Source organism: Spodoptera frugiperda, chromosome 7, assembly GCF_023101765.2.
Source record: "Spodoptera frugiperda isolate SF20-4 chromosome 7, AGI-APGP_CSIRO_Sfru_2.0, whole genome shotgun sequence".
In the NCBI taxonomy this organism is placed as follows: Eukaryota; Metazoa; Arthropoda; class Insecta; order Lepidoptera; family Noctuidae; genus Spodoptera; species Spodoptera frugiperda.
The window spans coordinates 2,338,248-2,363,483 of record NC_064218.1 but is presented as its reverse complement, the minus strand read 5'-3'; the positions used below and the strand labels follow the sequence as shown (position 1 = coordinate 2,363,483).

The 25,236-nt window shown below is 35.6% G+C and overlaps 1 protein-coding gene across 1 annotated transcript in view; it reads right to left on the bottom strand.

Moving 5' to 3' along the window:
- Window positions 1-25,236, bottom strand: part of LOC118266198 (putative phosphatidate phosphatase) — a 106,028-nt gene that overhangs the window by 64,204 nt on the left and 16,588 nt on the right. The window contains exon 2 of the mRNA XM_050694593.1: window positions 6,988-7,139. Coding sequence (XP_050550550.1) covers window positions 6,988-7,139 — 152 coding nt within the window. The remainder of the gene's footprint in view (window positions 1-6,987; window positions 7,140-25,236) is intronic.

The window sequence follows — 25,236 nt, the reverse complement described above, 5'->3', positions numbered from 1 at the left end:
TAAGCTATCGACGTCAGCCGGACGACGATGATACAAGAATTGTTACAATAACATTATGAAGATACAATTATCCTTCAGTAAAGTTTAGTATTCGTGCAAAAATATAAGGCACAGGTTGAGCAAAGTATAAGGTTGGACAGCAACAACAAGGAATCCGATAAGCACAGGAGTCGAATTCAGATCTCGTGCTAAAACGTAATTTGCATTTATTTATTAGTAGTAGATTATTAATTAAAGTAAAGGGTAATTTTATTACACTATTGGGTCTGGTTACCTGTTGGTATGCTTAATTGCTTACTGCTGCACGCAAAATTAAGGTGTGTCTTCTGGGAAATGACACCTACGGATATCATATTTTATGTGTATTTCTGGCTAATAAATCGATACACATAAACGCAGATTATTAACCTAAAGATGCTTAGGTTGCTCATAAAAAATACCTACTGAAGTTAGTATTCAGGCAAAACCTGACTCATCTCTAAAATCATCTATCTCCTTAACAAACCTTATCAAAATCGGTTCCGCAATTTAGGCGTTACAGCGCAACAAACAACACTTTCGCATAAACACATTTGATCCATGCACCTCTGTAGATGATACCAGACACGAAGGCAATAAGTTGATTCGATCATAAATGCAGTTTCACGACCAATAAATGCCAATAAAACTGTTTCCAACAGAGTATCAACAAGAGCACTCATGTTTGGTAGGGTCAAAGTCTTGGTGACCAGCATTGGTTGAAGGTATTGTGACCAATTTTGGTCCAAGTCATGGTGGCCAATATTGGTTTGTTGATCTCCATTTCATACTACATTAAATGGAAATATCGAGATGATTTTAAAAAGTCTAAAGAGAACTGTCTGCCATGCGGCGATATCCAGAATAGTAGGAATATTCTAGAATTGTATTCGATGTTTTTACCTCTATAAAATAGTCAATAATAATTTAATCACACGATAAAATTCAATCATTTAAATTTCAATAATATTAACGTTATAAAATGCAGAAAGCTATGCCGCAACTATAAGTTGATAGCAAAAAACATAAAGTTATTTAAATGTAATTATGTATGTATGTAATTAAACAACGCATAATTTTATTGCAGGATGCTCTAATCCTTTTATGAGAGAACTGATAACAAAGATTAAACTTAATTGTATAAGATTTCTCATTGTGGAATTTAACTCTTTTTTTATGGAACTGAGCACCTGATGGTAAGCAATCGCCACCGCCCATGGACACTTGAAACACCAGAGGCGTTACAAATGCGTTGCCGGCCTTTTGGGGGTTACGTATTTAAGGGTTGTTGGGGAATAGGGAATTAGGAAGATTGGGAAGGGTGGTAATTGGGCCTTCGGTAACCACACTCACACAACGAAACACAACGCAAGCGTTGTTTCACGTCGGTTTTCTGTGAGGCCGTGGTATCACTCCGGTCGAGCGATGCTTCGGCACAAATAGGCCGCTATTTGTGCCGAAGTATGGCTCACCCACACTTAAACTTTTTTAGAAAATATTATGATGTTCTTTTACCCTTCATCGTGACGCACGCAACCACTCAGAAAGCCTTAAAAGAATTTCTAATCTTCTCAATGATTTCATAGTTAGCCAAGTCTAGAAAGGTACAGGAATAAGTAGGCTATAAAATTATTAATGAGCGCAATTATAAAACTCGTGTACCTTGAAGTTAATCACCACAGTGATATAAATAGATCGGTGATTAAACAATTAAGTTAAGCAACAGGGTGACAGTCTTTCTAATGCTGACAAAAGAATGAAAGCGTGAAATCTTTGTGATTACTGGCAATTTCTTTTACATTACCTTTCTCATTACACAAAACAATAGGAGGGAATTCTTAAAATGCATTAAAATACATGTTCTCTGATTACTCCATTCCGAGATAATGCAATTTCACTGTGAATGAAATCGCTAAGTAACTCCACAAACTTGAACAATACTCTAGTCAATACTACAGTCGGGTAAAAACAGCTATGTAAGCGATGCAAGTTCGTCTTAAGAAGGTCTTTTGTAAAAATATATTTAGTGTTTTAATGACTAAAACAATAACAATCTCGTTAAAACCAGTTAATTAGTCTCACCTGACATTGTAACCTTTTAATCATTTTATCTTTTATACAAGAATTACTCAGTAAAACCATTAAGGAAGGTAAGGAGTACAGACAAGTTTAGTTTAAAAATAAACACATAATTAAATACAAAAATAAGATAATTCATAAATTATTAATGTGTTTCCAGTACGCGACATGAAAGGGGCGTACGAACAGGTATATCTATTACAAAGTAACCGTGACCATGGAAAAATAAACACATTACTATTCCTACTGGGTACTTTTGAATTACAAATGAAAATAGTCCTTGTAACTAGTTACATAACATTAAACTTGATATTCCAGAATAGATAAGGATAGTTAGAGATGATGAGGAGACAAACATAGATAGATAAATAGATAGAGGTGAAAAAGATGTAATACTAAATGAGTCACTGGGATTTAGAAATGTGAAATCCAATGATCTCATCCATAGGGAGATCGCAAGCAAATAAGTTATAAGCTAACATCGTCGGCAACAACCCGTGACTGTTCACTTCTAGACTAAAGGCCTTATCTACATTAAAGGGTTTGCCATAATAAGACACACAGCTCACACATAAACAGATCATAGAACATCAATAGACTAGTAAAGTCTCAAAACATTTCACACTGATGCAAAGAATCCAATAAACACTATCACAACACAAATCACTTGGACAAACATTCAGACCATTTGGTATCAAAGGCGGAATCTAAATCAGCGTGGTATCCATTCGGCATGCTGCATGCTGGAGAGACAATCAATGCTGTATCTAACGTAGATAAATGACACGTCGACGCGGCCACAGAATTGCCGTATCGGCTATCAGTAGTTGTCCTGTAACGCCTTTACTACATTGCATTGAATTTATTGCAAGTTGTTAGGCTTTTGATGTGGTTGGAAATAATTTTAGAGGGACGTGACATAAATCAAGCCTTTTTTGTTCCCTTGAGGGTTCTATCCTTGAATGAATATATTGATTTTGTTGCTACTGGAAGAAATTCCAGATTTGCTGCCAATTCATCATATTTCTAATGAATGATTATATTTTTGAACTTAGGAACGTGACTACTACTGAAATATGAGCTACTAGTACCTTCAGCGTTTGAGGTGAAAGCAAAAAAGCTGCGTTTACAAACAAAAACTAAAACATGAATGGCAGTGTTCCCGTAATAATCATCTGGAACCACAAAATTACCCACAAAAACTAAAGTTGATCTACATAAAGAACATACCGACACACGAAAAGCAATTTCGAACTCTACTATTAACGATAAATTATAAACAGTTAGTCACGATAAACATATCATAAACGCTGATGTTGATAATTAAGTGCGTAATTTCACTATAGAATTTGAAGAGAGCAAATTTAATAGTGGCAATAATGATAGTAAGTTACAACCAATAGATGTAACGTTAGACGATGTACTATTTTATTGCGATCAGGCTATTAAACCCATAATTCAGGTCAATAGAAACAATTGTAATATAATTAATGGGAATCAAACGTGATTGGGACACGGTGAAACTTTGAAAGTAAAGGGCCAAATCGTGCAGAAACACTCAATCGTCGAGTTAGATCGTGCTGCTAATTATATGGAAACTATACACTTAAACGTAATGGAAAGGGCATAGGTAATAATTATGATCCAATTGATATGGTTAAGGCAGGAAATTGGACAAGTACATACAATTATTGGTAGCAATTTCCTCTTCGTTAGAGACAGAAAATTGGTTACAGAAACTTATTTGCAGACATGCGCACGTACTGCCGGACAATCAGGTCAATCACTTGACCAAAATTACAAAAAAAAGTAATTTAGGTTCGTTTAGAAAAACTTTCAACATTTTGTGTTCGAAGGCTTTATCCCATTTTTGACGCAATCATCTCCCGCGGTTCGCCACAATTCTATTTGCTTCACCACGTCCGTTCACTGCCTCTTTTTACCGAGTCCATCCACCTCAAAACAAAAAACTAAATCGCTAAACGCCTTCACATTTTTTCACATACGTCAGACTTCCTAAGATTAATTCCAACTAGCAATCGAAGCTTTAAATGATACGTTCACTCACCGATAAATATATTCCTCAACAGTTTAATAAATTTATGATCCATGAAACCTGTTACATTCTTTAAATTAAGTTCTATCTTTGCAATCTGAGTCTATAAAAAGATAATAAATGTTCTCCTTTGTGTCGTTGTGTTTGATGATAAGATTTATTTCATTATCATTACAAAATTCTTTACAAATAGTTGTCATCACCATTATCTTTTTTACGAAACGTGCAAAGAAAAAATATTTTTCCCCGCTTAACACAACTAGTGTCGAGACAAAACAGAGCCGCATTGAAACGAATAAAAAAACTAATCGAACACCGGATGGTCTGGCAAATAAATAACGCAAGTACATTAACGGACATGTATGCCAGTCGATTGATCTCGATGACTTGTTTGCATCGATTAAAAAAACCCAGGAGATTGGTTGCAATAAAGCAATTTACTATTTAACGATTGTTGATTTTAATGTCACAAAATAGGTGACTCCAGTACTAGATAATGACGAGATCGCATCACGATGTGATCTAGTTCTCGATAATGATACGTTCCAGTAATTACGGAGATCAATCTTTTTGTGCGCATAGTTCGTGTCTGTTAACATGTGTGGTACAACTTGATATTATGTTACCGTACTTCTCAGTTAAAGATTGCTTTCAAAAGGCCAACTGATACTGAGTTTAAAGTTTCATATAATTATGGGACATTCTACATTCAGAGGAATTCAATAAACGTCTCGCCCAAGGTTACATGACACATTTTAACAGTGTACAGACATATGGTCTTACTTACGTGATAACATTTAAAATAAAAAGTCACTTAACACGCAACGAGTCGTCCATTAATACCAAATCTGTTTTGAATGAGGCCACCCACAGAGCAGAAGCGTTTAATAAGGCATAAAAAGCGGAACTAACGACAAAAATACACGAGAGATGGAAAATGTGCAATCTGTTACACCTAAAAGGAAAAATCCGATCTATAATTAACAATCCAAGGCCGATCTTCAATGTCCGATCTTTATTTATAGCCTTTTAAGTGGTAACGATCGATAACAACGTGGGAATCGAGACCACTTGTCCCGTTGAGCGTATCTTCTTCGACTGCGATGGACAAGAACGATTAGAAGGGATCGGGTTCGATTGTGATCCCGATAACAGAACATTGGTTTATGCAATGGTTTGTATTGAATATATTAACGAATTTGGTGTGAGAAAAGATGTTAAGGGCAATAAAGATGGATAAAAACACAGGTGTGCCGTTCTAAAGAAAATGCTAAATGTAAATCGATACCCTACCTCTAGGAATGCCCATTAAAGTTTCAAACGGAATAAAAGGTTCATTTGCAACAAGGTCTTTTGCTAGAAGCGAAGTATGTTTTTATTTTTAATCAAGATGCAGGCAGAAGTGCATTTAAAGTAAACCCACTCTTGTCATATTAACGAGGTTGTTAAGATCAATCTTAAGTTAATAGTACGTCGATGGCCTTAGACTAAAGCCTACAATCACTGCCTAACAAGCTATCGTAGATCTAGAATCCTGCATAATTTAACAGTTCGTTAAGAATAAATTAATACCAATCGTGTTAATGGGAATGTCATAAAATAAATATCAATTGCAAGGCATGGAAAGAAACAGCTACGTGTCTACGTCTGGCATCCGATATAATGCACTCTGCATATTTAATCAATGACAGATAATAAACTAGACTTATTTAGATCTTCATGATACACGTGTGATGTTCAATGCCAAACAAGGGAAGCTTTTTTACTCGAATCTAAAGAGTAATTGAAAAATACTAAACGGTAGTAGTTAACCAGTAGTGTCTAAACACACCTAATACTGTTAAACATTTAAATAAGGCACATTGCTTAATATCGTTAAATCAAAATAACTACTGTCGCACATTTGTCAGAACTATGAAATTTATGTGTTCGCTAACATAGTAATAGCCTTATGCTAATGATTTAAGTACTGAGTAATACTAGACGTTGAATAGAGACCTGAATTTATATATTTAACTAAGAAAATAGACGAAATAGTAAGCAAACCGAAGAAACAGATCCGGTTGTATCTGGATAAAGCAGTAAATGAATGAATGATGTAACAGCGATTGGTATAAATATTGTTGATAGGAATTTTAAGTGTAATACAAGCGCTTTTAGATTTTCAGAGTTTGCATTGGATACAATGCAAACAGCTCAATACGCTTTAGCAACTGATGTGGGTGGGCTAGTAATGGATACGTATACAGCTTCGAAAATGAATGGGATTGGAAATATTTCCAAATCAGATACACAGGAGCGTGGGAAATCACTAAACTAAGAATCAATATTAGTTTCTTATGAACCAGTGAGCTAAGTAGAACACAATGACGTTCCAAATATAGACGTGTGAAAGAAAATGTCGCAGTTGGCGCTAAACGTTCAATAACGAAATATCAAACATAAAGTTCTTTATCAGGTCAGTAAAGAGTTAACCCAAACGTTGGCCATATTTGTCATTCGAATTCTAATCGAAATAAAATGTGTTATTTCAAACATGTTGGGCCAACATTGGACGGATAAGTGTATGGACACAAACATTATGGGCAAACAATGATCGATGACACACTAAAGTTGCTATGTTGACGAACGATGGCAAATAGAAAAAAAATAACATTCCAAAATATGGAGGTTTTCAATGTGAAAGTGTACTGATTTCCGAGCATGTAACCGCATAAGTAGAAATAATGACAATGCTTGAAGGAGACTTTAAACAAAACAATATAATAAATCCCCTTATTTACTACAGAATAGGAGATTTACCTAATTACCACAGAAAATTCTATAAAACTTACCGTAACCACGGGAAGACCAAGCCCAACGATGTACAGCATAACATTGGTGACAGTAGATTCTTTATAAGGGTGTTTAAGAGATTCATCGTCGCAGAAGAAACCTCGTTTGTATGGAGTACCCCAGAGGTAGAACACGAGGATTAGGAATCCAACTGTAACAAAAAGAAAATACAATTAGCTCACAATAGAATAAGAAAGGAAAAGATGGATGATGTCAGTGGTATCACTGGTAGAGACTCAATGAAAACATTAGTCCCGCTTATAGGAAAGATGTCTAAAAAAGGTGCGAAATAAGTAATTAGGCGATTTTCTCGTATGAAACCTCACCTCATTATGATGGAACTTAAAGATATAACGTAACAGATACTCGGTACTTTCTATCTTATTGTTTTAAAAAAAGTTTTAATTTCGTTAAACATTAAAAGACATAGTAAATATTTTTCTGCGAACAAAAACATTTTAACGATTTGTACTCTTGTGTTCAACAAAAACTTGGCGTCATCGTCAAACCTTGATACAAGCGACGTAGACAAAACAAAAGATAAACTAATGCTTGTTAAAATATAATAAATAAAGCAAGGGAAGGCTAAAGACAATAATTTCAAAGGTCGATTCAACAGAGATATATCTTGCACGAATGGTTGTTATCTTACTAAACCTATTTCAAGACAGTCTTAACTACCGTAATCAAAGAAATTTAATGATTACTTAAACTATTCCTTAGAAACGATTTTGTATAGGAAACAATTGCTAAGGTTACTTGGTTAAGTAACCAGACTCTGAGTATGGCGGTAAGGCACGTTTAGGGAAAACATCTTCTTCAGTTTAATAAGATAGCTTATTATAAAGTCATAGTCTTCATTTTTATCGTTGAAATCTTCGTCTTTAGTTCAAAATAACTATAAAATGAATAAATCATCATTCTCTGTATCCCGTTTATCTTGTCATGTCTAGTTGTCATCGCTGGAGTATTAACAACTGTTAAACTCTTTATAGTTGACAACAACAGCTGCAAGAACTTGATTCCATAAATCATCTACAATTTCTAATCTTGTATCAAGACTGTGATGTTTGTGTTATGTATTATAGAAAATGTTTTGTGCAGTTCTTATTGCTATTATTGACAAAGTATTCGATATTTTTTGGATCATATTTTTCTATAATATTTTATATTTGCATCAAGTTGTTTTTTAACACTATTATGACAGCTGCAAAGTAACTTTTGGTACCAATAACAAAAATAGAAAGTCTTACTGCCGCACTCAAAGACATTTAGTGATTATTTAAACTATTCCCTAGTAACTTGATTTCATACCAATTAATCACTTAATAGAAAATCTAACACAACTAGAATCAGTAACACAAGTAGTAGTAACTTATTCTTAAAACAATAATCATAACATTTACTATGTTAAACAGTAGCAAAGGACAATAAATCATATAAACATAGATTCAACATTTCTCTAGTACTTGAACAGTGGATTAAATTTATTTATAGACTCCCGATTAACTCAGATTAATGTCGCGGACAACGAGACCATTGATTAATGAGTTTATTTATATGACAAGTCAAACAAGGCGAAAACTTATTAGGGCTGTCTACAGCCAGGAATGTGTTGCGAACGGATTTATGGCGGCTTAGAAGTTGGCCTAGTAACAATAACAAGATGTTAATATTATTAGGTAGCCCTTGATTAATATTGGAGTGGTTGGAACTGTTTGGAATTGGACATTATTGTGGACAAAGATTGAAGTAGTTAGATTTAAAGCTTTATGCCATAACATGTTTTGTTGAGTAGGTAAAGTTATAGTCGCTTATAATAACCCGAAAGACCGAACTACGAAAGAGTACACACAGTTAATAGACACTTTCCATTCAAAGGAGAGAGAAAAATGTTTGTTTCTACTTTAAAATGTTCGATGGAAATAGAACCTCATAGTGAACAATTACACATACAATCACTCGATGCCAAAAAACTATAACACCTTTTTTAACGTCCTTACACTGATCATAAAATATTAAGAACCCATCCAAGTGCTACACATAAAAACTATTAAAACAACACCATTTTATGGTAGAAAAAAGAATATTTTCATCAGACAACACATCATAAATCACAAAGAATACGTTCAAGCTATAAATCTAAAAGGGCAATTAACGTTCTCAAAACGTTAGAAAAAGAGATTAAAATTGACTGACTGTCAGAGCAGGAATTTAAATTGGTAGAAACATAGGAACTAACCCCATTGGTCCAGAATTAACTATTGTTTCACGGATTGTTGCTTGTCCAAACATTTGTATGGATGGAGAAAAAACAGCAGGTACCACAAATGGGGTGGCCCAAGAATATATATCGATGGAAACGTCAGGATCATACCGAAATAACAGCTCTTGAGGTTGACTTAATGACATAAATAGGGGTTCGTGTAATTTACATTTAATATATTTTTTAGGCAGGTGTCAATTTGATGATCTTTTGTAATTTTTTTTTTATTTGCTTAAACACATAAACAATGTTTTTGATAAGTAGATATCATACTAATAATTAACTTGTTCCGACCAACACATAAGCTATGAAATTATTGATCCCAATTAAATCAAAACCACCAACCACTTATTAAACCCTTTAAAACTACCCACCTAATTTTTATAGAGTAGAAATATTATCAACATAAAACCAAAGCAACGAATACCAAACCAAACTTATTTTTGAAACTTAACCCAATAATAAATCGGTCATTCTATTTTAAACCACTTCCAGCAACTTATACACAATGGCTGAAAGGACTCGGTTTTGTTATTGATCCTGGTTAAAAATAACAAACACTGTTTTATGGCTACCATTATCGAGTTACGGCCGCTCCTATAAACAAGTGCACTAGTCCTGCCAGTTGGTCCGTATGACTTGACGATGAAATATCTGTCAAAGAAATAGAGCAAGAAGATTTTGCCAATAGTAATAGTCTGATCATTGAAGACAAAATTCTCATTAAATTCGAATACAAAACATGAGCAGCTAATTAAAGCAATCAAGCCAAAAGATGAGATAAACCAGAATTATCATCCATCAGAACAATAAACCAAACATTACATTAAAATTCCTTTAGTATCGTTGGAAACAAAACTCGCAATTTAACGTAAAGTGAAGATGTAATACTTAGATAAACAGGAAAAAGACTCACTGAAGCCGATACAAATGCAGAAGAAGCAATTAAAATAATAATTGCAAAACACAATAAAAACGAAATTATGTCAGAATTACGTGCTCACGAAGGAGGTCAGTGTAGTAAAATTACGAGTAACGCCAGCTCGATACGGTTTGTTAGAAATAACAATGAAATTATTGTTGAAGAAGAAATCATTACACATTAGATCTTCAAGATTTCCAATTAGGTTAGTAGGACCGCTGCAGTGGGTGATAGTGGTCGTAAATCGCATAATGCTAAGAGAGAAATTACGTGACATTATGCACTTGCAAAAAGATTTAAAACTGCAGAAATCCTTGACATCTTGACATTTTCATTTATTAACCATATCATAAATAATATCAATCCTCTACATACTTAAACTACATACAATATTTTAAAGACACTACCAAAACAACGACTAAAATGCGACCAGGTTTTTTATGCCACGTTAAAATCCTAATCAAATTAGTACGAGTGTAATATAATAGCGGCAATCCTATTGACAGCAATTACAGGAAACGATTAAATGACATCCACGGGGATAGAAATAATGCCTACTGAAAAAACGATAACGAGACTTAAACTAATATGCGAACAGTTCTCATAAATCGTTCCACATCGAAAATCGATTGCCACAAAATCAGTGGTGTCTATAAACCTAATTGTGTTGTGTACAATTTAGATCGGTTTTTTTTTTTTACAATTTCCCCTAAATAGGGGGAAAATCATCCAATGACTTCTCTCGCCAGGGCAAAGCGAGAGGGAGTGTCAGACTCTTACTGACTAAAAACCACCCCGTTCCTACTCCTGCTTGTCGAGCCGGAGCCCCGGTAAACCCGCTAGGTTGTCCGCAGCTCCGGATTATGCATCAGCCCTACTGGGCCCCATCTGTGGTGGTCTGATTGCTCTTTGAGGCGCGCGGAACGTAACGCGCCGCACGCACGGGTCTGGTTCTGGTCGGGCGGCGAGCTAAAAATGCTCGCCGTCCGCAGACCCGACTACTATCATGGTGGCCGGAGATCGTCACGCGATAAAGACGCCCGGAGTGTCTAATCGCGTAATGCTGGGGCGTGAGGACCATTCGTTCTTATCACGCGTCCCGCCTCCTCCTTAATAGGATGTTAACTGCTTCGCAGAAGGAGGAGACGGCATCCCAGTCCCCCTCGCTCCGCATTATGGCCTGAACCAAAGCCGGACGCGAGAGGTCGCCGTTGCCGATCACTTCCCTGAGACCACGGCGGTGTTCAGCCCACGCAGGGCAGACCGCAACCGTGTGTTCCACCGTGTCCTCCGGGCGGTCTTCGCAGTGATAACACCCGGGCGTTTCCTCCCGAATCAAAAACAGGAACCTACCGAAACTCCCATGTCCGGTAAGCACCTGCGTCAGGCGGTAATGAGGACGCCTATGGCGCCTCTCTAGCCATCCTCAAAGAGGGGACTTACCGCTGCAATGAAGCGAGCCCAGCCCTCGGTTGCGACAAACGTTGCTGCCAATCCGCCATGAGATCGCGCCGGAGCTCGTCCCGCCACGCACTATCTGGCGCGGCAGCGGAGTTTCGCCCCGGCGACGCGCGTCGGCGCGCAGACTATAGACGCGCGCGAGCACTTTCGCCTCCAAATCCCACGGCGGTAATCCGGCAAGGAGGTTCGCCGCCTCCCCGGAGATCGTGCGATATCCACGGATCACCCGGATGGCCATGACCCTCTGGGACGTGAGCAGCGTCCGAGTTGGCCGCCGCATCAAAGTTCGGCGCCCACACTGGGGCGCCGTAGAGGGCCATGGACCGCACGATCCCCGCATACAACCTCCGGCAGGAGGCATTTGGCCCCCGAGGTTGGGCAGGAGCCGCTTAAGCGCAGCCCCCGTAGTTCCAACTTAGGAGCCAAACGTCGGAAGTGTTCCACGAAGTTCCATCGACTGTCGAAGACGAGTCCTAGGTACTTCATCGTCGTCTCGACGCCGATGGTAACCCCTCCTGCCGTTATTTGGGACCCACCTGGAGGTCGGCCGTTCCCGCGGCCATGAAAGCACATGGCCTCAGACTTGTGGAGCTACCTCGATCCCAATTGCCGGATCCTTGCAACGACTATCGCAACCGCTCTCGCCATTAAATTGGCCGCCGCCTGGTGCGACCTCCCGTGCGCTAGCACCAGCGTGTCGTCGGCGTAGCAGATTACGCTGACGCCATTCGGGAGGTCGGTGCGCAACACCCAGTCGTAACCGATGTTCCACAGGAGCGGCAAATTCCCAAAACCGAACCCTTGGAACACCGCGCGAATTTCTCGCCGGTTCCAATGGTTAACATACCTGTCTGACAGGTAGGCCTCGATACAACGAAGGTAGGTAGGCACCCGGTGGTACCGATGCCCCCAAAGCTCCAGAAGGGAGTTAAAGGCGTTGGCGATGTCTAGAGACAATGCCACGACGACCTTACCCTGGACACTGCAGTCCCCGTCGTGAGGTCCCTTACGCGCATGATGGCCGTAGAGCGCCCTCTGCGGAAGCCGAACTGGCCATCCGCGAGGTCCGGCCCAAGTTCCGACAAGTGCGCGACGAGGCGGTTCGAAATGATCCTTTCGAAGACTTTTCCCACCTCGAGCAGCACAATGGAATTTAGATCGGTTAGGGTTACAATACAATTTCCCATAACTATGATAAAAACAAAGTCTATACTAACTTTTAAAGTATAAGTAACTACTGTTAATACTTTACAACTGGTAATTTAATTGGTTTTAAAAAACACATAAAGCTGATTCCTGATGGTGGTCAAACGCCAACCGACAATTATAAAAAAAAAGAAATGTTATTGATAATCGAATTTATGAACTACATAAAAATATTACTATATATATTACGCATACATTTTACCGCAGGATCATATATCTATGAATTTGTCAAGGAAGATAAAGAAGTTGATTAGATCACAGTTAAAAATGGTTAAACCCCGAAGTAGTGACTACTATTATGGATGCGTCAACAGAACCAAATTCGAAGAAACAGATACGTGTGATAAAAGCATTGCTTGATTGAATAATGACAGTAATGTACTGTGTGATACCATTGTAAATCTTATAATACTCGTATACACACGTAATGAGGATGTTATAAACTGCGACCGTTTAAAGAGGATAAGTGCAGATTTGCCACCTACTTGAAACCTTTCGCGTGAAGTGCAAGGATTAATAGTTGATCCAATTGCCTTGTGTTGGTAAATGTGGTGCGTAGGAACATAATCAACGGTTTGTATCTATGTTATAGATTTTTAAAACAGAAAATGACGTTTTGTTATTGTCTAATCCGCACTAAAATTGGAACAACAAAGTAAAAAATGATGCAACAAAAAATCTTCAACCAAGGAAACTTTTTCTAATCAGGTACTTACTATGAATATTTCCGCAATCAATCAGAAGGAAAAACAAGCAATAAAGATAGCAAAACATCCATTTTCTGCTGCAAACGAAACGCTTATTGAATGACAATATAATGAATGAATTATTCACAATTGAAGCCTTCCAATGTCAATCCCATTATGTAAGTGACAACGCTACAAACGTAAAGTGTGGCGTTGGAGTTAGCTGATATATTAATTGTACAAGGACGTGTTGAGAATACAGTAAATCTAAATATGGCGTAGATATTCCACAGGTACATTCACCACCATGTAAACGAACAAATTACGATGTGTATCTCATCATCAGTCTTATCCTTACACGCGGATTTCCTGTGTCGTCGCCATTAGAAATACAAATCAAAGATACAGACACTTGGTATGAATTACGACTGGTGCATAAATTGGCTCATGATACACAATCTGATAGTTTAAACCTCGTAAGTTTGAACGGATTGGATGCCAACAAGCATGATCAATGATATTGAGTATTTCATCGATCATGATACTCCGGTAGATGTAACTGATGCTAACTTGCGTAATGCGTATAATTTATGAGATTAATATTACAGTATTGATATTTAAATATAGAATTTTTCTTCACGCTAAAATTAACAGCTTAAGCATATAAAGACCAATGATAATCAGACACGCATTCGAAAATTCGAATACGCACAAGATACTTGGCTTAATTTAAAAAAAAAAGTAAAAGAATCATTAATGACGCCACACAATTCCAAAAAACTCAATTACATGCAACATTTGAGTCTACTCAAAAACATCAAGAAGTTGTGAGGTACACCATGTAACACTAACGACTAGACATTATTTAACATTAACTTGCTAAAATACATTCAAGAGTAATTGACATTCACTGCAGGAACACAGGTAATCCTCAATTATACAGGCTTAGTGATATTTCACACCACCTGTCTCAAGTAGCATGATTTACTCATGTTACATAGTGTAATGCCAAGATTGAACCATTAGGCAATGAACGTTTAGTTATGGAAGGTCTTTAAGAAAATAGTATGGTTAAGATTGAGAGTGAGGAATTACTAAGTTGAGAAGTATTAAAGGTTTGTGTGAATGATGATATGAAAGAGAAGAAAGGGGAAGATGAAATAATAGCTGTGAAAAAGCAAATAACATTGCATTGATCTTTGAGTAGAGATCTTAGGATAAGACTTGTCATATTGATCAATACAATAATATTGCCACTGACTTAGCACGGAGACACGGGATTAAACTGTTGATATGTGTTTATGAATAAAATATCATCATCGTTTACAATTTAAAATCAAACATTTTCCTCAATAGGTTGATTAGAATTAGATATTCTACCTAAATAATGGTTCATATTATGCAAATCTTAAAAACCGATGTCCAACATGTTTACGGGAACTTCCCAGTGACAAGGAAAATCCTGTGAGACCATTTTAACAAATATTATTTTCGTAAGCGATTTCAAAGTTACTCATTCATAAATCTGCCATTCTATTATACTGCAGTTATAACCTTAACCTTAACCCTATTATGTTACCCATAAGGTTGAATATCACAAAGTGTGTGATCTAAAACTACATTGCTTTATTAACTATCTCTGATTTCGCAAAAGGATTTTGTCCTACGTTCCGTGCATATGCAAATATCCTTGAAAAGTATGAGCAGAGAAATTATTTGCGTAGGCACGTATTCGTTTTATGCAATCTATTTATTGGATATGAGAAACGTGTGTTATGATGACCAAGTAAAAGGATTAAAAAGGCAAGCTGTTATTTTTGGAACAGGAGTCTAGAAAGCCGTAAAGATGATAATAAATGAGCGTGAAAAAATATACTGAAAGCATTTAACTATCATTCATGTAGATGACGTTGCAATTTCATTATTTTCGCTATTGTAGTCTATTATAGTTACTTTTTTATTATGACTGCTATTTACTCGCAAATCGAAGTTTTGGATAATATCATCTATCAATCATACCAAATAAGCTGTCACGATTTATATACACACAATAATTCTAACGTCAAATACTAAACAAACCACACCCAACAATAAAAAACTTGTATCACCTTGAATCTCCTTGAATGTCAATGATCTAGCTCTAAACAGCTTCTCATTCATACTAAGAGCTATCTCAAGCAAGCTCTATACATCATCTCTGAGGCCATAAAACCACAATGAGTCACGGTGTCCACCGTCTATAAAATGGAACATTGACCTGTCTTGCATAACGATACAGTAATCTTAGATCATGGGTGAAACAAACCACACGTGAATATTGACCGTATTAGTTGCTGAATTAAGTTTGTTTTTAAGTTCAAGAATTCAAATTCAATTTATTTGCAAGAAATAATAATACATATTTACAGAGGAAGATGCTTACTATGGTTGGCTTCCCTACTATCGATACATTGCATATTCTGCCGCATCTTTATAGCACAGCTTACTCGCAAAGCTATAGATTAGTATCGGTGAAAACGGTCACATAGTTTCACAGCTTAGCTATTATATCTTCATAGCATAGTTACATACAACAGCAGTTACAAAGCATCCTTAAGTTTGTTTTTAAGGAGGTAGAGGTGTGTAAATTTGGAACTCATTGTCGGGATCAAAAGAGTCCAAGACATCCACTTTACCGTGGATCTCCTTCATACGAAGAAGGTTTATCATAATCTCCACGTCTGTAATTAGTCAATTGAATATCAATTTATTTACGACATCTTAGCAGTGACTTCAAGATTTTTAAAGGTCAGGTTCAATAAATAAGAATATGAAATGCCAATAAATAAAGTTTCGATGAAATGCGTAGGTTGGCAAAACGTACCTACTTCTTTAAACGTGGGCAAAAGAACTGTCGAAAGACACCTTATTAGGTACCAATGAACCCGTTCGGGGAAAACAAATATGATGTTCATTTCATACTTCATTTTAAAATATGTACAGTTTATTATAAATACATCACAAATGTATCGTTCGTGGCGACTATTTTAATAATATCATGAGGAGATAAAAACACATTAAACAAATAACATTAGGATTATTTTATAAAGTGCACCAAAAATAAACGCTGCCTCATAATTTTACATCGACGTTGTTAAGGAAAACCGCATTTACGAGTACTTTATTTTCAGTTGACCTAAAATTAAATAATGCCTATATAAATATGGAACTCATACTATAACTAGCAAAGGTAGTGTAGGTGTCTGTGGCTTTACCTTTCCTTTCTAGTAACGAATATTTATATTTCGATTCCAACCTGTACATATTTGCATAGCCAAATACCAAATAAGTCAACATAATTAGTTAATTATAAACACAATTTTACCAAACAAAATAGGGTAAACCACACACCATGTTATGATCAAATGCCAAATATTTCTACCAAACAAACTAATAAGTCTTTTCCTGATTGATCCCCACCCGCCAAATATGAAAAGAACGTGCCATGTTTAGTTATACAAGTGAGCCAAACTTAAACAAACTCATTTAATATCATGAAAGAGATGATCAAAATATGTTTAATGCGTATCATTAATGTTTATACGTACGAATCTTATTTGTATACAGATAGCAACGTGTAACATGTTGCTAGAACGCGCTGTATAAAAGTTCTATAATGCAACGTGTTGTATGACACGCGTTGACACCATATCGTTTGAATGACGTGTTAGATACTTTTAAAAACCAAACAAAAAAAATTCAATCTTGTAGTAATACACTTTCGAGCAAAGAAACAGAGCCACTAATGTTTCTTTTAATTTCTTAAGAAATATTTTTCTGATCCCAGTACTTTATTAATTGGTAACGTATGTCGTATAAAAGGCAATTTAATTACCTTTAAAACGAAAGTATTTTATTGCAAAAGGAATAGCTTTTTTAAAAGTTATAGAGGGTTCTATAAAATAAAAAAAGCGCCTGTGGCTCCGTATTTTTTTCGCAAGTTTATATTAAAGATTGATTTTGTTGCAATACATGTTGCGTTACTTATAGCGTAATGCAACATACAACATCAATAGTAAACAGTACCTAATATAAATCTTCAAAGTACAATCTGATTAAAAATGTTAATGTAAACAAAACTGACTGATAAATAGTACATTATTGATCACAAGATATAATATTTTATGTTGACATCAAATATTAATTAAACTCTTACGTAATTGATAATTACTTTCATGTTGATTTGGATATTTGAAATGCTTATTAGCATTATAAATAAGCTTATTTACATTATTTAAATTCGATAAGTGAGCATTTTTAAAGAGAAGGCAGTAAATGTCATGGTGGGTAGACAGATATGTAGAATTGTAAATTCGACGATTTATTAGAGACGTGCAACTCAACAATAAATAAGCTGTATAGAACATCTAGTTAGGTATAAAAGTGTTTGTCATTTTTCTTTTTAATATTGCTTTTATATTAGTATGTAGTATGGTTTTCGTGATGTGGACTACCTAGCAGGTTACCAGGACTCCGGCTCGTAAAGCAGGAGTAGGAACGGAGTGATTTTTAGTCTTTCGCCACGCCAAAGGCAGGAGAAGTCAATGGATGATTTCCCCCCTTAAAAAAAAAAATGGTATTCGTACCAAAATAAGAAACTGAAGAGTTATACTTTTTCTTTTGACCACACAGGCGATACTGCGTGTGAAAATCTAGTATACGACAAATAAAATCGAAAGATTGATGAATTATCAAATATTGTGTTCCTTATAAAGGCTTTGTATTATGAATAAACATGATATCACATTGGTCCCACTTTTCATTGGCCGTCCAGAATAACTCGAGAGCACTAACTATAACCTTTCGGCCCACACGAATTTAGTCCTTCACTATATCGATAAAACGATCGTTTGAGAACCAAACTCATAACGGGACAGTCTTCATGGCCAATAAATAATCATTAGAGATTGCAAGATCAAATTACCATTGAATATCGGGCCATAGAAGGTAATTATAGTACAAGTAATTGTAATAGACTATCTAGTACGCACAATGGTGTAGTGCCTAAATAGTAAATATGTTACGCTCTCAAATGGAGGGCGCACCTTAAGTAGACCATAACAGACATTAAAATTATGAATATTTATGGGACACCCTAACTAACAATAGGAAGGTACTTTTGTTTTCTTTTACGACTTATAAGATAAAGTTAACAGTCACTCCAGTTTTAAAGCAATCATTTGAATTTTACTAAAATGTTTGGAAAGGGATAAGTAGCTAACATATGTCTAGGATATTTTGAAATCCGTACAAATCAATAATGAAATAAAGACCTTTTAAAGCTATTTTCTATATTGTTAGATAAATAGTTATCAAAAACTAAGAAACAGCTCTAGGATTCATGAAACATATCATTTCTCCTTACGTTGTCGGATTTACAACGGAATTTGTACAAATCTTCTTACAACAACTATAAGTACTTTTAACTGACATTTCCTCAAAGTAAAAGTACATTAGGAAAAAAACAAACAGAAGGACAACTACCCTGATCTAGTGACTGATAAGGAGTCACATTAACGCCACTTCAAACAGGTAAACTGGGTCAGTGCAACGACATCACACACGAGCAGCGCACGCTTGCGGCTTTTAGTCGCAAGACAAATATGTCGCTGTTGATGTATGATTAGGTTTTATAGCTATATCCGTTTACGCTAGGATAGCTACTTTAAAATATGTGTTTAGTAGTAAGAAATATGTACTACACCCGATTACCACTAGTATTTTAAATGTCTTCTTTGTTGGGACTGTCACTCAGTCCATAACAAAATAGGTGGAAAAGCAATCTGACACAACAATCAACAAATACTTTTCCACGCAAACTAATCCGTTATTCGGTGCGTGAATTATCATAATTCTGGTGAAATCGATTCGCTAAATGAATACAAACAAACGCGTGTTCTGACGCACATGGTCGATTAGTAGGTACCCGTATTTTGGTGACAACAGATACACAATCGCAGCGACAATCGTAAAGTATGCAGTGTTGCTTAAATGCAGTTCCTTTTTCAACCTTTATCTTGAACATCAAAGGAAATGAAGTAACAAATGTTATCTTTCTCATTTTGGGCAATTCAAAATATGGTCGGAAAGGGGTCATTGACTTTATCTGTTTTGGCCGTAATGATTGTATTATACGAGCATGCGTGGCCAGACTATTGAGCTAAACCAGTTTCAAGGATGTCTCTGTATCGCTCGAATGATTGTAACATATAGATATTGAGATTTCGCAAAACAAACTTTAAGGCGTAAGTAGCTTGGCAACGAGTGGCGCTTCCGTCCTTTTATAGTTGATCACCTATTTGCCTGATTGAATAGGTATTGTTAACCAAGTGTGTCTACAAAGAGGTTCGGATTCGACACAGTTTCATGCCATTCAAGGTCCTTTTCTTATTGAGACAATGTTCAGAAATCTATTCACGTTTTTCTTTTCTTATTTATAAGGAAGATAGTTGATAGTTCCCAATATGATTATCTTGTATAAGATAAATCAATTAAGTTGTTTTACATATGAGCTCTGAGCTCTGATGCACATAAAACTAACTAAAAAAAAAAACATAATAGAGATAAACTGTAGAGATAAAAAGGAAATTGAATTAATTAATTTATATATTTCAACGACCATAAGGAAAATACAATCGCTACACACGTCTTTTTCCTTAAACTGATCCTAAGAAGTGTCATAAAAATAAATACGTCAGAATCTAAAGATTAGTTGATATGTTTTCTTTTATTTATTTCTAAAATCTAACACAACCGTATAACATTTAACGTCAATATTACAAATGACGTCTTTACGAGCAAAATCGTAACTTAGAGACGTATTATCGCATTATCCTCTGAAGTTTTCCACAAAAACGTAAAATTTTGCGACTTTGTCAATATTTAAGCAAGTGTTTTAGAACAAGAACAAAAGACACTCATTATGTTAGTGGCGAAAACTTTGGGATTTAATGGTATGCGACCAAATAAAATTGATATTACTGATCAAAAATCTAAAAACATTGTCGTAATAGATACTCAATATTGAGTGGGAGAAAACCAACGCTGCATATTATACCAAAAAAAATAAAGTGGTCCCAAAACACTACCTTGAGAAACACCATTCACATTTCTTTGTACAAAACCAGAGAAATATAAAACGACAGACGTCATAACCAAAATATTTGTTTTGACTGCAGTAAAATGCTTATGTAAAGGCACCTCGTAGTATTCAAATTTCGCTTACAAATACCGTGAAAATGCTTGATAAACAATCTAAACGTGCAGCGGTCTAGAGCTGTATTGACAAAACTTCAATATTCACAAAAGAACAGTTGTCTAAACAGTTGCTGATCAAATAAAAATATGGCCACACAGCAGAGGCTCGAAGCTTCGTAGACATAGCGTATCTTAACCACACTCTTTCGTAATAGTAAAGAAAGGTTGCATTCTATTATGCCTTAAGATGTTTCATAACATGATTTGACAATTGTCAAGTTTAGAGCGGTTAAGTAGTTTCTTACATTTTTAGGAGTGCTTTTAAAACGTTATGAAAGTGATTGAGATAATTTCTATAGAGCAGAGATTAAGAAATACTTCCGGAGAAAGAATGGAATTTTATAAGAAAGTGGTTACTTCGGTTATTTGTTTGGCTCGTTGATCTTAATGTGCTGTCGTGGTAGCCCGGAGGATTAAGGCTTCACATTTATGAGGCTGCGGGTTCGAAACCTACCAACGGCAAGGCACCAATGTGACGTATTCCCAGTTGTACCTATGTTCTTTCTACCCATTTTTAGACTACTAACGGTGAAGGAAAACATCGTGAGAAAACCTGGACTTATAATTTCTAATTATAAGTTTGAAATCAACCCGCATTGAGCAAGCGTGGTGATTAGCGCTCAAAATTTCTCTGTGCGAAAAGAGGCCTTTGGTCAGCAGTGGCCACTTATTAATGTGGATGTTATCTTAACAATACGGTTTTTGTCCAAACTTCAGATCAAATAAACACTCATCCACACACAAAACGCTAAATGAAATTACTTCGTCTTTAAAGATACATATCGTATCTAAACCATTAAACCATTCATAGCACTTTGATCTTTCATCAGTTGACTTAATGAGCATATTTCAAAAATTTTCTCCAGCGCTAATTGAAGCCCGTGGCTGATGCAAAACAATACTCACACCATTTGTTAGTACGAAACTCGGAACAAAAGTTTTATAGAAAGTTGTAACTCAGGGTGCACAATTGAGGTGTCGGGTTTCAGTATCGAGTTATGGGTAATTCTATTTAATATGTTGTGTGTGGCTGTGTTCAAATAAAAACATTGCTGGATGAATGGTCCCGCTGTTTCTTTCAAACGCCTTATTACGGATTGTGATGGCGATCGCGCTCTTGCTATCGACAAGGGTGTTCAATTTTGGTGAGAGATCGCATTTATTTATCGATTTGACAATACCTAAACGTTTGTTTTCCTTATATTAAATCACACATGTGTATTTCAGATTATATTAAATTCAGCAGTGTTTTACCTTAACGCAAGCTGTGACGCGTGTTTGTTTAGTTACCTAGCACCTACCTAATACGTATTTTAATAATAATCGATCGAAACTGCTTACTACTTGAAAGCCATCTCACAAAAAAAGATGCAATTGAATTAAAAATTACGTGAATCTTCACAGAAATTCTACCAACAGTAAAAGTCAACAAGATAAACCATGAACACGCATCATTTAATGATTCAACTAAAACGACGTCATAGACGCGTTCTACGGAATCCAGTATCGAAAATATTTGAAATTATAATGAATCACCTGTCTTATCAATCAATTGATATGTGTACATGAGATAGATATGAGTGCATTAACAGTATAGATTATAAGTAAGGTATCAACGTCATTTGAACCGAAGACAGATACGATGCTTCAAACGTCGGTAATTGAATAAGCATTAATCGGTACGGGAGTGATTATGGTAATATGTATAGAAAGCATTATTAAATTTTCTATTAGGAAAGCATCATGGTAGAACGACAGGGATTAAAAACCAACACAACTGAATTTAATTTAAATTCGATGTCTATCATAAATTCAAAATTGATTTGTTTCCTATGATACACGAGAACTTATGTGTATAGATATACAATTTAAATCATAAAACACTTGTAACGAAACACCACCACTATTTTTATCTCTTTCACACAGACTGTAACCATTACATCAACGACACTATTAATATGAACTAGTTTAATAACCATCAAAACAAACGACACGGAATAGGGCTGTTGGTCATTCAATGTAGTCGATCGCGCAATGACCCCGCTTCTGCTCCCGCGCCGGGAAGCCGCACCATTTGTTTTTGGGATATAATCGACCAATAACTGTTCGTGTCGATGACTTGCGTTTGACTTTGGAGGGTTGGGGAATGAAGCTGTTGTTAATTAAAATGAACTTAAATATCTTTTAATTTTCATTTTTAAAAGTGCTTTCTCATGTCTGTAACTAACTACTTTTGCCCAATTTTTTTAGTCAATTTGAAGTAGTTAGTTTCTGGTTAGTTGTAGAACACGATTAAAATTTCACAAACAAACAACAATGACAAAAATACACCTAAGTACTTAGTTACCCTACCAAAAGTCCAAAAAAATATCTTTTGAAAAACCTGAATATATTTCAGGGTTCATAATATTTCAAGACTTGTCCCTTATTAATAAAATTTAAATAAAACATCCTAACGTACTTAATGAATATTTATAAAAATGTGCATATTAACAAACCCATACAAAACATTGTAAATAATTTTATTTCGCAACGAACAGAGCTTGAAAGCTACAAGTACGTATGACTGCAAGTGATGCTGATTCATCGCTCCAGGCTAAAGTGTTGGACTTGAAGATTGCAGATAAAGGCACGAACGAGATTGCTAATTTAATGCCTATTCCGAATGGAGGCAGTCTTGATATTGTGAGAACGATTGCATTGTTGATAGAAAACGTTAAACACGCAAGCACAAATGAAATGAAAACAGACGACAAACAACTTCAATCACTTAAGGAAAATTTAAGTGAATTCGGCGAAAAACCAGTATAGTTAATTGGGCATTTAATCCAATATAGCACGGTGGTTATGTGGTCAATTCATCTGATCCTTGATCAACTGGAAATGCAACTTCATCTATGTAGTAGTAAAGGCACCAAGAACAGAGAACCGTAATCCTGACGATGATATGGAAGAAATTCATAATGACATCACAACGTACTTGCAAATGAATAAGAACAAAACTAACAGGGACAACATAACCGAGAGATTTAACATAAATTACAATAACAATGCATTGTAAGCAAACTGATTTCTACAAGCAACCGTTGTTCTTGTTACAGAGATTCCGTTGAATATTTTAAAAGGATAGGCTCACGCCTTATTTTTAGAATTAACTGTTTAAACTCTGACGCCTACTGAAGTGTTTAAGATTCAACTAGGTTTCATGAGTAAACGTGACACATGCTGAATACTTAATCGTATTCAAAGTTAGATGACGAACATGAGTCAGGTAGACTGTAAACATTGTTGAAGAAAACAATGACACAAATGGTAGATCGATAGAAATTAAGAATGAAACATTAGTAGAAGATATTTTTATAAAACTTCTAGCAAATTAAGACTTAACACAACAAGCAAAGGGCATAGAACTACATAACTCGTTGCCAACTATAATTGGTCTATTAAAAGAAGCAATTAATCAAACTTATTGTACAATTGCACCGACAGAGCAAACCATTGATCTTAATTAACATTATGATGTTATGTCAGTTTCTTTACGAAAATAACTCTATTAAACCAGCAATTACTTCACATAATAAAATAAAAATAGCAAACATCGTCTGTGAAACGAGGCGCAAAATAATAAACAAGATTCATTTCTATTAAGTTATTACAATAAAAACAATTGTTGGCCGACTTGAGCAATTAATTTGTTGAAACTAGCCATTGTGTAAGAAACTAAACTAAAAAGGATGTAACATATCCAGGTGTTGATAAATGAATATTTTTTTCTGTTAAGAAAATAATGGTTCTTTAGATTTATTCATCACTTCTAGAAATTGAATTTGACAAAAACGTACTTGGAATCTATTTTCCAATTGGACACTCTGAATTATATGGCGACAATATTTGAATACCAAATTCAAAATAGCCTTATAAGAATACCAAAGAATTTGTTATTTTTTAAATTCCTAAAAGACCACCAACGGCTTCAGTTATAGATGACAGCAACGTTTAGCATATCAATAAGAGTGGCCAATACACGAGTCATATAAATGACACAAAATATAAGAACCACGTTGAAGGCCCAACCAAAATCGATGCCAATATAAAATTACAATTAAACACAACTAACCTTTTAAGAATAGTAATAGAAGATAATTAATACTCTATCATTACAACATTGGCTAGTAAACGAGCCATTGTATCTAATTGCAACATTGGGCTGGACACTGTTAAAATTCAGCGCATAGCCAAAATCCAACGTGATTGAATTGTATGTCGCAAATTGATTGTCTATAGAGAATTAAAAACAATTGATTTTGTCATAGGCTATGCTATAAATCAAGCCAAAATATGACCGGTGGGTCCTGAATAATAATATTAAAACGCAATAGTAGGAATATTTGAATCTATTTCGCGCATTTAA